The sequence below is a fragment of the Lepus europaeus genome, chromosome X (assembly GCF_033115175.1).
Source record: "Lepus europaeus isolate LE1 chromosome X, mLepTim1.pri, whole genome shotgun sequence".
Taxonomy (NCBI): Eukaryota; Metazoa; Chordata; class Mammalia; order Lagomorpha; family Leporidae; genus Lepus; species Lepus europaeus.
In genome coordinates, this window is record NC_084850.1 from 74,080,296 (window position 1) to 74,098,281 (window position 17,986).

General features: G+C 38.3%; 1 protein-coding gene across 1 annotated transcript; it reads right to left on the reverse strand.

Moving 5' to 3' along the window:
- Positions 1 to 3,825: 3,825 nt before the first annotated feature.
- On the reverse strand, positions 3,826 to 4,428 carry LOC133752688 (large ribosomal subunit protein eL15-like). The gene has a single exon (XM_062183065.1). The coding sequence runs from the start codon at positions 4,426 to 4,428 to the stop codon at positions 3,826 to 3,828; it is 603 nt and encodes a 200-aa protein (XP_062039049.1).
- Between the last annotated feature and the right edge of the window lie 13,558 nt (positions 4,429 to 17,986).

The window sequence follows — 17,986 nt, forward strand, 5'->3', positions numbered from 1 at the left end:
AAAGATCTCTGTGAGTGAGATCCCAGTGAAAAGAACGGGGCCATCAAAGAAGGAGGTACCTTTCTCTGAAGGGAGGAGAGAACTTCCACTTTGACTATGACCCTATCGGAATAAGATCGAAGTCAGCGAACTCTAAAGGCTTCCATAGCCCTGGCAACTCATGACTAGAGCCTAGGGAGATTACTGACGACATGAACAGGAGTGTCAGATTGTTAAGTCAGCAACAGAAGTCACTGTGTACTTACATCCCATGTGGGAACTGTCCTTAATGTGTTGTCTAATGTGCAGTGATGCTATAACTAGTACTGAAACAGTATTTTTACACTTTGTGTTTCTGCGTGGGTACAAACTGATGAGATCTTTACTAATTATATACTGAATCGATCTTCTGTATATAAAGATAATTGGAAATAAAAAAAAAACAACCTGGTGTTAAATTGGAAATGGCATAGAAAATTAATTAATTTTAAAAAAAATATTATGTAGGATCTCTGTCTTTAATGTGCTGTACACTCTTATTTAATGCTATAACTAGTACTCCAACAGTATTTTTCTTTCACTTTGTGTTGCTATATGGGGGCAAACTGTTGAAATCGTTACCTAATATACACTAAACTGATCTTTTGTATATAAAGAGAATTGAAAATGAATCATGATGTGATTGGAAGGGGAGAGGGAGCGGGAAAGGGGAGGGTTGTGGGTGAGAGGGAAGTTTTGGGAGGGGGAAGCCATTGTAACCCATAAGCTGTACTTTGGAAATTTATATTCATTAAATAAAAGTTTAATTAAAAAAAATCTCTATGAACAGTCACCCATATAAAAGGCAGTTTTTATATTTTTACCTTAATATATCTTATTCTTAGTTTAAGGAGGCACATTATTTACATTTATGTTAAGATATGGAATACATCTATGAAAGCAGTTCAAAACATTCATGGAAAATGGCAACCAATTTTGAAATCCATGCATGGATTTTTCATAATATACATCTTTCTTTAAATTTTTTGGACCACTTTTTGTTTTTAAAATCAATATCATAATATATCATAATATCCAATATCATGGAATTTAATGATGAAGCACTGAGATATTTTGAGGTATTTAGCTTTACATTCAACTTATCAATTTATTTTCATTTAGAGAGAATTTTATCAAGACAAGTATTTATGAACTTTAATGCCTTTCTGTTTTCAAATACTTGCAAAAAATTAATAATTTTCATTTTTGCCACAATTACTTGTATAATAATATTAATAGCACACCAAAGCAGACATAGAAGTGATATCTTTTTTGAATGAATGGAAGTTGGACGAGATTGCAATTTACAAATACTAATAATATTTAAAGTTAATATTTTTGGTTTACAAATAATGTGCATTTGAGATTCTAAATATCTCTGTTGAGAATTATACACAACACTCAAGTTTATCATGAAAACAAGCGGATGTGAAGCTGAATTTACAATGTTCTTTGGTAGACTGTAATTTTCTATTAAAGCTAATATAATTGCCCTTTAATTTAAATCATAAAATTATAAACTCTAAAACTTAAGCATATCATGACATCAAAAATATTAAAAATAGTTCATATAAAAGGAAACCATGCATGATATGTTTGCCATTTTTCCCCTATGAAATTATATATATTTTTTTTTCTTTAGGGGAAAGAATTTATTGGAGGAAACCCGACAGATTGGAGGGAAAGGCGAAGAAGGAAAAGAGAGAGAAGGAGAGCATAAGAGAGAGACAGAGACAAAGGTCAGGAGACGGAGAGAAAGAGAGAGAGTGAGCCACGTGTTCAGGAACAGGTCCTTTTAACTTTGCCAGGGGGCAGCCAGGGAAGCAGGAGCAGGAATCCCATTAGGATGGGGGTGGAGCTTGACACTGGTGGTTGAGCCATGTGGCCACCTGGCTTCCAGCAATGGCAGCAGGGGCTAGAGCCTAGGATGGTGTCAGGGTGTAGATCGTGCCATAGATAAGAGTGCGTCATTTTCCTAATATTCTCCCCTTTTGTTTTTTATAAAGCAGGAGTTGTATGGGATTACATTAATCCAAAAGTCCAGGAGGGGTAGAGGGACGATGATCTGTCTCTAGAGCTACTTCCTGCTGACATGGGGTGACGAGGTACTCTTCGCTGGCATGGGGCAGTGTCTCAAGCTGTCTCCTGGGTGGGGAGCCGAGTATATCCCTGTAGCAGCATTTGGTTGACAACCAGGTTGCTGAAGGCCTTGGTTCATTCCAGAAATAATTTATTTTAGGCAACAATACTGGCCTGTTCCAATTTCTACCAAATACAGAATAGAAGATTTAAAGAATGCATTCCTAATACTTTAATTTGTATTAATGTACTTTTTTTTTAATACTATGACAGAATACCATTCATAATGAAATGTTCTGAGGTAGTTACATTTTTCTTCTTTTGGATTATGAGAATTATTTATATATTCAATCTTAATACTATAACTTCATTGCCCAATAGGAAAAAAATCCACTGGATATGAATTATTTTGAGAAAGAATTAAAATCTTTTCTTCTGTTTTAAATTTAAAAGATGAAAAGATTTCTAATGACATAAAATCCACATTGCTTCAGGCTCAGCTTGCAAATCACAGATATTGCTGTGTAACTCAAAGCTACTGGTTAATACTTCTATTTTCCTTGCCTGTAAAATTATAAACTCCAATTCTGTAATGATTCCTTAACGAAATAGATGAGTGATAATGAGATCATAAGAGATGTAAGTTAAATTATTAATTTAAAAATGTAAAGAAAAGGTAATGAAAGTTGCAAGGGATCTATCCCATATTTGAAAAGCCAGTAGCAGCTTAGCATCAAAACTTAGTGCTTGTAGTTGTACGGTAATGAAACTCTTGACATTACAAACACATTTATTTTACAGTTGTTCTCACTCATAAAATAATGGGTCTTTCAAAAAGCTTATTACAAATTGAAAATAAGCTTTAAAACCCATAAAAATGTCTTTTGACATTTATTGCCAAAAAGTAGCTTAAGGATGTTGATACATATTGATAGTCTGCTTGTTGACATTTGGAAATTTTATTCATAATTCATTCACAGAGTTTAAAAATTCACAGAGAAAGGCTTGGCTAGAATACGCTTGTGGGCAGGCAGGCAAGGGTACAATTGCCTGTGGGCTCACTGGCAATCCCTGAGATTTATTTTGTAGGAATATGAGAGAAAGCAAGTAGTATCTTTATTTTCAAAACTTTTCTACTATCATTTACTTAGCCAATTACATTCAATTTCTTTTTATTATAGCTCAGTTCTCTGTACAGACAATCTTACTACCTTTTAAAAATGCTATTTGTTTAGAATTATTATTTTATATTTGCATCATATATACATATCTACATACATATATATACATATATACATATATATATACATATATATATGATGAACTTGTTTATTTGAAAGGCAGAGTGACAGTGAAAAAGAGACAGAAGGAGAGATTTATTTCATCCACTGGTTCACTCCCAAATGGCCATAAGGCCTGGGTCTGGGGCCAGGCTGAAACTGAGAGGCAAGAACTCCATTCTGATCTCCCACGTGGGTGGCAGGGGCCCAAGTGCCTAGGCCATCTTCAGTTACCTTCCCAGGTGTATTAGCAGGAAGCTGGAGAAGGAGATAAGCTAGGACTTGAACTGGCACTTTATTGTGAGAGGACACCATCACAAGGGGCAGCTTAACCTTCTATACCACAACATCGGCCCCTTCATCATGTTGTTTTTGGTTTTTTTTTTTTTGTGCTGTCCTAAATTCCTGATTATATGATTAGATGTGAATTCTACAAATTTTACTTGTATTAGCGGTAATGGCACAGTTGGAGGGTATTCTGCCTTCTCCAGGTTGCACAAGAAACAGCAATCACATGGCCCTTTCCAAGGCCACAACTCTTGTGGCCTAGAGATCCCAGCCCACACATTTCCCTGTGTTTGTCGACTTGTTTGGTGATCCACTGGGTGTCAGGATTTCTTTGAATAGCTTTTGAGGAATGGATCCATAAGGATAACCTCAAAAAACAATTGTACGTGGAATCATCACCAACCCCGTAAGAATTCAGGACTCTCAAAGCCCCACAGTGACATCCAGTTCTTTCCTCAGCAACACATTGAAAGCTTCCTGCAAACTTCAGCTGGTGCATACCATAATAAACAGGCATGCCATAGGTTGCACCATTAGGAGCTGGGCACTTAGGGCCACTGTGGTGCATATGAATCCTAGATATGATGTAACCATGCTTGGCCTTGTACCCCACTCTGAGTACCTTGTCCAGCTGAGTCGGGCAGGGTGCCCTGTGGATCTCGGAGAGCTGGCAACACTGCCAGCAGTGGCACCTCAGGAGAAAGTGCATCCCATCTAACTGCTTCTTTCTCCATAGCTCCTGGATGTACTTGTATACACCCATCCTGGCACCTCTGATGGCTGCCAGCAGATGGAAAATCTGCATCATGCATTTTTTTAAAGTACTTGCTCATGCACTTGCTATTGTTGAAATTTTAGAAATGTATTTTTATCACAGCTGGTATAATTCAGTAATTTTTCAAAATTCGTGTTTTGTCACATGATACCAGTTCAGACTGATAGAGTGCTTTCTCTTATTAGATCATGTTTCCAAGCCTTGTATGAGAATGCATTGGTGACAGAAGGAGATTTTGATGGATAACTTGCAGATCAGCTCCGGGAGCAAGGCCCAAGTGGGATATCCTGGGACCTTTCTTGAATTTGAAAGACAACATATATGTATACTCACCTCACACCAGCATGCACACGCGCACACACACACACAGCGCAGGGTGGGGGTAGAGAGAGTCAAGTAATATTCTGGTCAATAAAAGACTTGATCTTAGCAATGCCCAGAGATTCAGGAGGTAAGCATTATTGTTTCTCAAGTAAATGTTATAAACGCAGGTTAGTTTTCTGAAGAATAAGCTATTCTTTCACCAGTTCTTCAGAGATAGTTAGGCTTGCAAAATCCCCTCTAGTAGAAATAATCAATAAAACTGTGCCTTTGTCATTCTGTGGTGCTTCTGAACCACATGAATGATATATTCTCTAAAACCTATGCTTTTTAGGAATTTGTGGCAAATTAACAAGATTTGCTACCACAAATGGTCTTTTTATATTTCTATCCAGGGCCTGACTATGACTATACTTTGCATTAGATGGTACTCAGTGGCAAATGATGTGTTAATTTAAATGTGCAGATGTGGAAACTGAAGCCAGAGAAATTAAGAGACTTGCATCAAATCGCTAAATCTGACTATTCTGGAACAGCAACTAGTTTGACACTTATTTTGAAATCTGCATATAGTCTTTCAAGGTACGATCAAAATACTGTATTATAGTAGAGATTATTGGGGCTTTTGAAGAGGCAGAAATTAATTTGCCACATATTAATTTTGTGACAATGGAAATTTAATCTTTATAAGCTTTGATTTCTTTATCTGAAAAACAAAGATAATAATAAAACCTGTAGATTTATTATAGATTTTAATATTAATGTATATAAAAGTTATAATGTAATTCTTTGGAGGTAGTAATTCTTAACACGTGGAAGACATTGTCATATTAATATCATATAATATAAAAATAACTCAATGTGCTTAATTGTGAAAAAATAAGAAAACAAACAAAAAAGATTCCAGCTTCCTGCTAATGCACACCCACCCTATAAGTCAGCAGATGGTACCTCAAGTACATGGGCCCCTGCCACCCATGTGGGAGACCTGGATTGAATTCCTGGCTCCTCCTGGCTATAGCTTGGCACAGTCATGACTGCTGAAGGCATTTGGGAAGTAAACCAGTGGATAGAAGATATCTCTGTTTTTCTGTCTCTCTCTGTCTCTCAAATGAAAAGAAATAAGAAAATTAAAAATTTTTTATTTATATAAACAGAACAGATTTCATGTAATTCAGAAATACAATTTTAGGTCCATGAGGATACTTTCCACCCTCCCCTCTCCTCCTTCCTTGTTTTTTCTTTTAATTTTTACAATGACATATTTTCAGTTTACTTTAGTTATAGGTTTAATCCTCCATTAAAGAAAGAATTCAACAAGTAGAGTAGAAAGACCACTGTTCTGCAGGAGTATAGACAAGGGCTATAAACAATGATCAAATCTCCAGAAATATTTTTAAAACAAACACATTAAGTACTTCTCTGAGTTTGTAAGACAGCTGAAAATAGAAGGATTGGAGGTTGCATGAAATACTTACTAAAAGGATTCCATACTGCTTCCTCTAAGTCAGACACTACACTTACACTACTTGTGTTAGAACTCTGCAACTCTCTTCTCTGAAAACCAACTGCCTTTGCTATGATCCTTACCGGAATAAATCTCTGCTCCATTGTGTCACCAAATTCCAAACCAAAGTGTTTACAGGCTTATTTTCTTCCAGAATTCAGGTTATATCCTCTGGCATAGTTTCAAGAAAGGCTGGAAGAGCAAGTTAAGGTGGCTACCTGAACACATGGATTTATAAGGTAGGAAATTCCTCAATCATTCATTAGAAATAGTGATTATAAGGATTTGCAGTTACACAAATGCCTACTATAATTGGTGCCTGAAAGAGCCAGGTAAATGAGCAGCAGTAATATCAGGAATCGTCTGCATTCTGGACCATAGCAAGACAGTGAGCTGCTGTTTCCACCTCACTCATTACCCATTTAATTCCGCACTCAAGGACTTAGCAACATGATTCACCTGTGTCAGGTGTCTCCTGGGACTTCACATGAAATGAAAATCTTTCCAGAGAGCTAAAAAAAAAATAGATGATATTGTATATCTGGTTGCACATAATAGAACAAGAGGTAAATTAGTCCTGTGGGTGATTAAAACTTAAATTTAAAATAAGTGTCTTCAAATTTAAGGAGTAGAGTAAATGTTTAGGTTGTTTCTTCCCAATTCATTTATTTTTCTGGCTGCTTTTTCTTTCTTTTTTTTGGCTGCTTTGGAGAGGTAAGTGTGCGTGGCTGTGGGATGGAGAGTGAAGGAATGGAACATGATTTCAAAAGGAATGCATTGCTTACTGTTGGGAATAGCAGGGCACAGATTCAATTTTCTTACAGAAATAAAATCTGACCAAGAAGACTGATCCAAGATAGGATTAGCAGGATTAGTAAATAAACATAGGATTGGCAGGATTAGCAAATAAACACACAGGATCCTCTGTTAAATTAGAATTTCATTTGACAATTTGCAATTCAAATTTAACTGGTTATGCTGTATTTTACCTAGTGATCATAGAGCAAGAGCAATCTGCATGCCTTCTCAATCCCTAATCTCTCTTATTCATCCCTATATTACATTTTCCTGCCCCCACCTCCCCATGAAAAACATAAAAATATAGCACTACTGAGATGATTCTTTATCTTAATATGATGAGGAAAGTGTATGAAAGGAACATGCAGATTATGAAAAAAATGTATGTGGATTTCAATTTTGTTACACCAAAATAAACTTATTTTTCTTTTTTTTTATTATGCCAGTTTTCTTCTTTTTTAACTTTTATTTAATGAATATAAATTTCCAGTGTACACCTTATGGATTACAATGGCTTCCCCCTCCCATAACTTCCATCCCACCCACAACCCTCCCCTCTCCCGCTCCCTCTCCCCCTCCATTCGCATCAAGATTCATTTTCAATTCTCTTTATATACAGAAGATCAATTTAGTATAAAGATTTCAACAGTTTGCACCCACATAGCAACACAAAGTGAAACATACTGTTTGAGTACTAGTTATAGCATTAAATCAAAATGTACAGCACATTAAGGACAGAGATCCCACATGAGGAGCAAGTGCACAGTGACCCTGTTGTTGACCCAACAAATTGACACTCTAGTTTATGGCGCCAGTAACCACCCTAGGCTGTCGTCATGAGTTGCCAAGGCTATGGAAGCCTTCCATGTTTGCCGACTCTGATCATATTTAGACAAGGTCATAAAAGACAGAGTGAGGATAGTAACCAATGATCCTAAGAGTGGCATTTACCAGGTTTGAACAATTATACAGCATTAAGTGGGGAAGAGGACCATCAGTACACACAGGTTGGGAGTAGAGCCATTGTTGGTATAGTAGAGATTATGATTACAAAGGAATGAGGCCCAAGTACGCTAGTCAGGGTCTAGAACAAAGGACAGAGTCATTATTAGAGGAGCTAATAAAGGTGCTGTCTAAGCTACAATTAAGTTTTCTGATTGAGAGACAAATAGAACCTGACAGAAGGGGCTTGATAATAATATGGTGGGCTTTAGGCCTTGTAAATTAAGAGGCCCAGACCTATCTATCTCTTCACGTGGGGTACATCATAAGGGAGGTGTGAACCTCCTAGGGGAAGGCACTCTGTTGACTTTCATTACTTGGCTGGCCTGGGAGGAGAGCTGGCCAGGTAAAGGCAGGGGGCATCTCTAACAAGAAATTTACAGTTCTGCCTCCAATGTTGCTGACCCTACTTGGCTGTCCCCTCAGCTGCAGTGGTCACTTTGGAAGTTGGGCTGAGTGAAGGGCTTTTCAGCTTAGAGCCAGTAAGATCTGTGGCTCTGACCTGGGCATCCTTCGACTCCAGGGCAGGTCCATTTCCAGTGATCCAACTCTTGGCAGAGCTGCCAGGGCTCTTCACAAGCTGACTTCTGCTGAAGCCCAGGCTTACCACTTTGAAAGCCACTGCAGTGGACTGGCCTGTTGGGTCTCCTTGAGGGCAGATCACTGTACAGATCAGCCATTAATAGGCCTGCCACCCATTGCTTCTGATGCCGAGCTTTCTTTTCCTCCTGGTTTGTGTTAAAGCAGACCAGAGGATGCAAGTCAAGGGAGTGCCCAAGTCCCATCTCTAATCTTCGGTGGCCTGAACTACAAGTCTATAGTCACAGGCATGTTCTGTAGTAGTTTTTCTAAGGTAGACAATGCCCATGAGGAAAATTATATTCTCACTTTAAAACTTTCTTTCCCTTTGGTCTGAAAGGGAGGTTTTTTCTACTTACTGTATACTTCGCTGATGGCGAAGTGAATCTAGCTATGAGATTATTATTTAAGTTCTTATTTTGGCTATGCTATTACAGAAAAATGTTAGCCATCTCTTTTATAAGGTCTAAAGATTAAATTGTGCGTCCTACAGATTCCTTCATAATAGAATTAGTTTCCTACCTTGAAGAGAATAGAGAAATGAAAGAACAAGTTGGGCTTAGAATAGAGAAATGAGGGAGCAAGTCCTAGATCGCTTGCTGACATTAGCAATATCACATGAATACTTAGCAAACAGTTTCAACCATTAGATAACAGCTTAAGAAAACATTTACCAGCAGGTCCAATGCCTTCTATAAATTTTAAGAATCATGTATTTGAAAACACCTCTTAAATATCTAACATGGTGTAGTTTGTTTAACCAGTAAACTTAAGCACAACCATATAAAATGTTTTTAGTTTCTTTCTACCAACAAGTTTAAAACATATGATACACAGATTCAGGTCACACAAATTAAAATGTATCTTTGATTGATTTTAGCAGCTTAAATTTATGGACAATCTTATCTAAAAGCCATTTAAAATAAAACTCTTAATAAAATTTCCCCATGTGGACATACAATATGTACACACATATAACATAGCATAGTAGACCAATATAGCAATTTTAATAATAGCTTTAAAATCTTTAACTCTTTTTGTAGATTGCCAATTGATTTGAATTGCTTTTTGTTTTTGGTAGCCTCAGTTAACCATACTTTCTCTCAGTTGGTACTGTTAATACATGATTGGCTTCATCTGTTTACAGAGCCATCCCAAAGTACTGAATACAATAGAAGTGGCTGGAAAGAGTCCTTAGGAACCTATAGGAGGACAGCTAAACACAGAACCAACAACGCTTTAGTTTTATGAGCAGCAAATCATATATAACTGTGGATGACAAAAGACTTTAAGTCGCCACGTTTAAAATTATAAACTCATCAACCAACAAGAGGCACTTGCTTACTTCACAGTATTTTTGAAAGCACCTGTAGGATTTTACAAGTATTTAACCCTTTAGGCCTCTGGGGCTTTCTCATTAAGATAACTATCATGTCTAGTAACACAAGATCATTAGAATTTTTAATTCTCAAACATTTGTATTAATAGCATTTTCCATTATAGAAACTTAAAGTTTGGTACCACATCACATCTTGACAGTTCTTCTAATATAATCCAAATAGCCTGATTAGTTGGTGTCTCTATAAGATGAGAGACATAGGTCTTTCGATTTTTTCAGTTGGGCCCAAACTGGAAAAACCAAAGTCCAGGATTTACTGGAAATTTTAGAGTCCAGATTGTTTGAAACTTTGATTTTTTGAATGCCTGTCAAGAATGCCAAGAAGGCTCAAAATCCAAAATATCTGGTTGAAATAAGATTCCTTAAAATCATGACATAACATAGACCAAATTTGATCACTGATGCAAGGTGATTATTCAAATCTTTGAAAATAAGCACATATTTAAATAACCCATAGCTCTTAATAAAAATTTAGCTGTTTTTGAACAATTAGAATTTAACAGACATCAAGAGAACATAATAGATTACTTTAACACACTGCTTTAACAGAGCATCAGAGTTTAATTCTATGTCAAAGAGAAATTGAGCTTCCTGTGAATTTTTGCTGTGAGGTTTCCTTCCTTAAATATTGGTGACCATGTTTCTGTGTTTCTGTGTGTAACACATCTTTAAGCATCTTTTGCAGGGCAGGATGAGTGGCAACAAATTCTTTCAGTTTCTGTTTGCTATGAAAAGTCTTAATTTCACCTTCATTCACAATTGAGAGCTTTGCAGGATATAATATTCTGGGCTGGCAGTTTTTCTCTCTTAGTACCTGGCTATGTCTCGCCATTCCCTTCTAGCTTGTAGGGTTTCTGATGAGAAGTCTGCTGTGAGTCTAATTGGAGATCCTCTACGAGTAATCTGACATTTCTCTCTTGCACATTTTAGAATCTTTTTTGATGTTTCACTGTGGTGAGTTTGATTACAACATGTCGTGGTGAGGATCTCTTTTGGTCATGTTTATTAGGGGTTGTATAAGCTTCCTGTACTAAGATGCCTCTGTCCTTCTCCAAACCTGGGAAATTTTCTGCTAGTATCTCACTGAAAATGCCTTCTAATCCTTTCTCCCTCTCCATGCCTTCAGGAACTCCTAGAACCCGAATGTTGGGTTTTTTAATAGTATCCTGTAGATTCCCCACAATATTTTTTAGATTTCTAATTTCTTCTTCTTTTCTTTGGTTTTCCTGTTTCCTTTCCTGTTCTCTGTCTTCTAAGTCTGATATTCTCTCTTCTGCCTGGCCCATTCTGTTTTAAGGCTGTCTAATGTGTTTGTCATTTGATCTATTTAGTTCTTCATTTCATTATGATTTCTCATCACTATCACAGTTTCTTGTTCTACTGGTTGTTTCATTTCATTTTGATTCCTCCTTAATATTTCATTTTCACAAGAGAGATTTTCTATCTTGTCCTTTAAGGATTTCTGTAGTTCAAGAATTTGTTTTTGAGAACTTCTTAATGTTCTTATCAATTTTTGGAGATCCGCTTCTTGCATTTCTTCGATCTCATCATCTTCATAATCTTGAATTGGGGTGTCTTTTTCATTTGGGGGTGTCATAGTGTCTTCCTTGTTCTTGTTACCTCGGTTTTTGCGTTTGTTGTTTGGCATGTTGGAGATATTTGGTTTCTTCACTGTGGTGTTTTTTCTTGTTACACTATGGCTCTATATTAAGTGGACTGTCTGCTTTCAGTGGAGCCTTAGAGGCTTGAGATGAGTGTGGACTGAGAGCTGTGTTTGGTTCCTCAGGGTTGAGGGTGTGTCAAAGATGACACTCCCAGGTTAGGTGTGATAAATCTCTCTTTCTTTCTTTGATTCAAAAGGGAAGTAATTCCGCACAGCTGAACATAATTGGAGGTAGTTAGGCAAATGATATACCCACAGAAGCCAGAGATTGGAAGCTCTTTCCCAAGGACCACACAGGGAATCTGTGCTGCCCTCAGTGTGGGCTCCAATCCTCCTGCAGTCTCCCACTGGGTTGTCAAGTTAGATGCTAATCTCCTGTTATTTCACCCCTCCCCCCAGAGTCAGGTTTTTCTGCTAGGCTCAGGGCCGGTGCAGACCTGAGGTCGCCTTGCTTATGACGTATGACCAAAATGGCGCCTGCTCTTTGTCTTGCTTGCCTTTGAGGGGTGAGCGGAGAGAGAGAAACTTGTGTCCGTATCGGTCACTTTTTTTTTTCCTCTCTCTCTTCTAGTTAGCCTGGTGAACTTTTCCCCACGGAGTTTCAAGCCTCATTCCCTCTAGTCTCCTCTTTCCGCTTGCCCGCTGGTGTTTCGGGCTATTGAGGTTCGGCTCACCTCGCGTTCCAGCGCTGGTGTGTTGAGTCTGCCGCTGGTGTCCCGAACTTGGGCTCCCACGCTCTCCACGCAGGTCCACAGTGAATCACTAGTTCCAGAAGAGTTTCCTCTGCTGTTTTTCCCCCTACTCTTCCTTGACCCTGCAGTATCTCCACTTATATTAACCTGTCTCTCACCCAGACTAATAGTGTGCTCCCTTCCTATTCCATCATCTTGCCACTCTCTATCCAAAATAAACTTACTTTTCAATTTACTTTTTCTACAAGCTTTTTGATGTACTCTAATACATATATGGTATTAGTTTTTAGCAGGCACAATATACTATTAGTGAGAAATTGAGATCTTCCAAAAGGAACATACTGGTAATACAGTTGAAATCAGAATATTTATGAATTCTCAGATTTTCTCTAATTTAGGACATTGTGCAGAAGCCTGCCTGAATTCATAGAAAATATATTATTAATAATCTTTAAGATAGCTGGTGATTGCATTAGCTTATTGTTTTTAAGGAGTATGGGCCTTAATTTCCTGTGTACTTTACCAAGGCAATATCGTCACCATAAAGTTGAGGAAAATTGGCTTGGAAAAGTTAGATGACCTGTCTCAGTAAATGATGAATCTGTAACTGAATCCAATGCCTTCCATATGCTAATACAGCCTTTCATCAACTTTGCCCTATGTGATCATTAACTGTATATATCAGTTCAACCGGGCTAGGGAATGCACAGATAACATGAAATACTATTTCTGAGTGTGTCTGTGAGACTAGCATTGGAATTAGTAGACTTAGTAGAGATGATCACCCTAACCAATATAGGCAGGCATCATCTAATCCGCTGAGAGTCAGATGGAACAAAAATGTAAAAGAAGGATGAGTTTTTTTTCCTTCTTTAACTGGGGCATCCGACTTCTGCCCACAGACATTGAACTCCTCATTCTTGTGTTCTCAAACTCAGTGTGCATTACATACACCATAGGCTCCCTTGGTTGTCAGGCCTTTGGACTCAGACTGAATTACACCACCAGGTTTCCTTGTTTCCCAATATGCGGAGAGCAGACAATAGAACTTCTCAGCCTCCACAATCACGTGAGCCAATTCCCATAATGAATCTCCACATATATCTATCTCTATATGTCATCTTGGTTCAATTCCCCTGGAGAATCCTGACTAAAGCACCTCTGTTAACAATTAGGGGATGAAATAAATGGTTAATCACCCTATGGGACTAGGACAATGTCCTCTTAAAATTGGCAGAGTCAGGACTTGGGCCCTTAGTACTTTATGCCCCAGCATTCGTCATGTCCACACAGCAGGACCTGGGGAAGGAGCTATCCACATCACACAATCTGAGGGTCATAGCTATTGGTGCCACAAGTCCAATCATCACTTTAATTTGCCTGGTGGGACAAGGAGACACCAGCCTCCATGTACCACAACACCAGAAACATGGCTGCAGCCATCACAAACCCTAGTTGATTGGTACTCAGCTCTCTGGGGGCTAAAGACACACACCTTTGGAAGCTCATGTCCTCTTCAAAGTCATACTACTACCTCCATGAACTATTACAGGCTAGACAACTGTAGCACTGGTAGATACTGTTGACATTGATTACCACTGGAGAAATCACTGAGATTATATTTTTGGGCTCACCTAGAACCAAAGAAAAAGAACAACTCAAGTGACACTCCACATTCCATATAAACAAAAAAAGTCTTTCCTAATTAAACCTACTCCACTTAAAAAAGGAATTGTTGCACAAGATGTCAACATAGGGACACAGGAAACATGAAGAAGCAAGGAAGCATGACACCTCCAAAAAAGCATACTCCAGAGATAGATCCTGAACTTAGGGAAGTCTATGAAATGCCTAAAAAAGAATTCAAAATTTAATGATCCTAAGGAAATTCAATAAGATGCAAGAGAATACAGATGAATACCTTAAAGAAACGAGAAAAACAATATATGATCTGAATGATTAATTCAATAGCTATAGAAATAATTTAAAAGAACCATACAAAAGCTTTAAAGCTGAAAACTTCAATCAATGAAATAAGAAATAAAATTGAACTGAAATTAATCACTTGGACTAGTGAGATGGCATTGGTACATGCCACCTTGATGGGATTGTATTGGAATCACCTGGCACATTTCTAACTCCACCATTTAGGGCAAGCCCGATTGAGCATGTCCCAAACTGTACATCTCCTCCCTCTCTTATTCCCACTCTTACATTTAACAGGGATCACTTTTCAGTTAAATTTAAACACCTAAGAATAATTGTGTGTTAATTGCAGAGTTCATTGATCACACTGATAGGTCTAAGAGTCAAAGGGATCACACAAACAAGACCAGTGTCTGCTAATACTAACTGATAGAATCAAAAAGGGAGAGAATGATCCAACATGGGAAGTGGGATACACAGCAGACTCATAGAATGGCAGATGTCCTAAACAGCACTCTGGCCTCAGAATCAGCCCTTAAGGCATTCAGATCTGGCTGAAGAGCCCATGAGAGTATTGTAGGCATGGAAAGCCAAGACACTCTGGAAAAAAAAAAAGAGTACCTAAATGAAAGATCTCTGCAAGTAAGATCCCAGTGGAAAGAACGGGGCCATCAAAGAAGGAGGTACCTTTCTCTGAAGGGAGGAGAGAGCTTCCACTTTGACTATGACTTTGTCTGACTAAGATCGAAGTCGAACTCAAAAGGCTTCCATAGCCTTGGCAACTCATGACTAGAGCCTAGGGAGATTACTGACGCCATAAACAAGAGCGTCAATTTGTTAAGTCAACAACAGGAGTCACTGTGTACTTACTCCTCATGTGGGATCTCTGTCCTTAATGTGTTGTCCAATGTGAATTAATGCTATATCTAGTACTGAAACAGTATTTTACACTTTATGTTCTGTGTGGGTGCAAACTGGTGAAACCTTTACTTAATATATACTAAATCGATCTTCTGTATATACAGATAATTGAAAATATATCTTGATGTGAATGGAATGGGAGAGGGAGCAGGAGATGGGAGGGGTGCAGGTGGGAGGGAAGTTATGGGGGGAGGAAGTCATTGTAATCCATAAACTGTACTTTGGAAATTTATGTTTACTAAATAAAAGTTAAAAAAAAAGAAATAAAATTGAAAGCTTCAAAAACAGAATAAACCAAATGGAAGGATGAATTTCTGATTGAAATAACACAATCAGACCTACATAAAGATAAAATAATTTAAAAGAATGAAGAAAGCCTATGTGATATATAGGATATCATTAAATATTCATATATAGGGATACCAGAAAGAGAAAAGAAGGTACAAGGCCTTGAGAACCTACTGAGTAAAATGGGATAATAGCTGTAAAGTTCCAAAGTATTGAAAGATATGGAAATGCAGATATAGGAAGCTCAAAGGACCCCAAACAAATCGAACCAAAATTATTGAAAGTTAAGGACAAAGAGAGATTCCCAAAGACAGTAAGAGAAAATTGTCAAGTTACATATAAAGAAAAACCATTTAGACTAACAGCAGACTTCTCAACAGAAACCATGCAGGCCAGAAGAGAGTGAGATGATATATTCAAAGTCTTAAAACAAAACCAAAAAAAAAAAAAAGCTTCTAACCAGTAATACTATATCCAGCAATGCACCAAGAATAATATATCCAGCAAAGCTGTTCTTTAGGATTAAAGGATAAATAAAGTGTTTTCCCAGCCAAGCAAACATTGAGAGAATTCATCACCACCAGACAAGTCTAACAAGAAATTCTGAAGGGAGTCCTACATTAGAAGTAAACATCAGGGCTGGCACTGTGATGCTGTGTATAAAGCCACAGCCTGCAGTGCCAGCATCCCATATGGCCTCCAGTTTGAAACCCAGCTGCTCCACTTCTGATCCAGCTCTCTGCTATAGCCTGGGAAAGCAGTAGAAGATGGCCCAAGTGCTTGGGCCCCTGCACCTGCATGGAAGTCCTGGAAGAAGCTCCTGGCACCTGGCTTCAGATCAGCCCAGCTCTGGCCATTGTGGCCATTTGGGGAATGAACCAGTGGATGAAAGATCTCTCTCTCTCTCTCTCTCTCTCTCTCTCTCGCTGCCTGTGCCTCTGCCTCTCTGTAACTCTGCCTTTCAAATAAATAAATAAATATTTTAAAAAAGTAAATATCATGGAAATGCATGACAATACCAAATTCAGTAACAGCAGATATAATCAGTAACCAATGAACAAAATGGCAGGAGTTAGTTCTTATCTAGCAATATTAACCCTGAATGTAAATGGATTAATTTCTCAATCAAAAGATATATATTGACTTAATGGATGAAAAAAAAAAAAAAGACCCAACTATATGCTGCCTACAAAACTAACTTCATAGGTAAAGATACACATAGATTGAAAATGAAGGTCTGCTGGCCGGCGCCCTGGCTTATTAACAGGCTAATTCTCCACCTTGCGGCGCCGGCACACCGGTTCTAGTCCCGGTTGGGGCGCCGGATTCTATCCTGGTTGCCCCTCTTCCAGGCCAGCTCTCTGCTATGGCCCGGGAGTGCAGTGGAGGATGGCCCAAGTCTTTGGGCCCTGCACCCGCATGGGAGACCAGGAGAAGCACCTGGCTCCTGGCTTCGGATCAGCACGATGCGCCGGCCGCAGCGGCCATTGGAGGGTGAACCAACGGCAAAAAGGAAGACCTTTCTCTCTCTCTCTCTCTCTCACTATCCACTCTGCCTGTCAAAGAAAAAAAAAAAAGAAAATGAAGGTCTAGAAAAAGATACACCAGGCAAAGGGAACCAAAAATGAGTATAAGTAGCTATATTCATATCAGCAAAAAGGTTGTAAATCAAAGACTATGAAATTAAACATAAAAGGGCATTATATATTGTGAAAGGATTGACTCAGTCAAAAGATGTAAGAATCATGAATAGATAAGCATTTAACACAAAACCACCCAGATATATGCAGCAGATATTTTTAGACCTATAGGGAGAAATAGACTTCAGTACAATAATAGTGGGGGACTTCAATACCACACTGTTATAGGACAGATCATCCCGACAGAAAATCAACAATTGAGTTGAACCATACCAATGAGCAAATGGACACAACATTTACAGAACATTTCACCCAATAGCTACAGAATACACATTCTCAACAGCATATGGAAATTCTGTATAATAGGGCATATATTGGACCACAAATCAAGCCTCTATTATCTGAAAAAGGCTGAAATCATATCATATATCTTCTCAAACCACGAAAGAATAAAGTAGAGATCAATAACAAGAAGAACAATAAAAAGTTCACAAATACAAAGGAATTAAACAACATGCTCCTTAATGACCAATGGTTCATTGAAGAAATTAAAAAGTTTCTTGAAACATTGGAAAAAATAAAGACAGTGTATCAAAACCTGTGTAGTATGACAAAATAAGTATTAAAAAGGAGTTTATATGGGCCGGCGCCGCGGCTCAACAGGCTAATCCTCCGCCTAGCGGCGCCAGCACACTGGGTTCTAGTCCCAGTCGGGGCACCGGATTCTGTCCCGGATGCCCCTCTTCCAGGCCAGCTCTCTGCTGTGGCCAGGGAGTGCAGTGGAGGATGGCCCAAGTCTTTGGGCCCTGC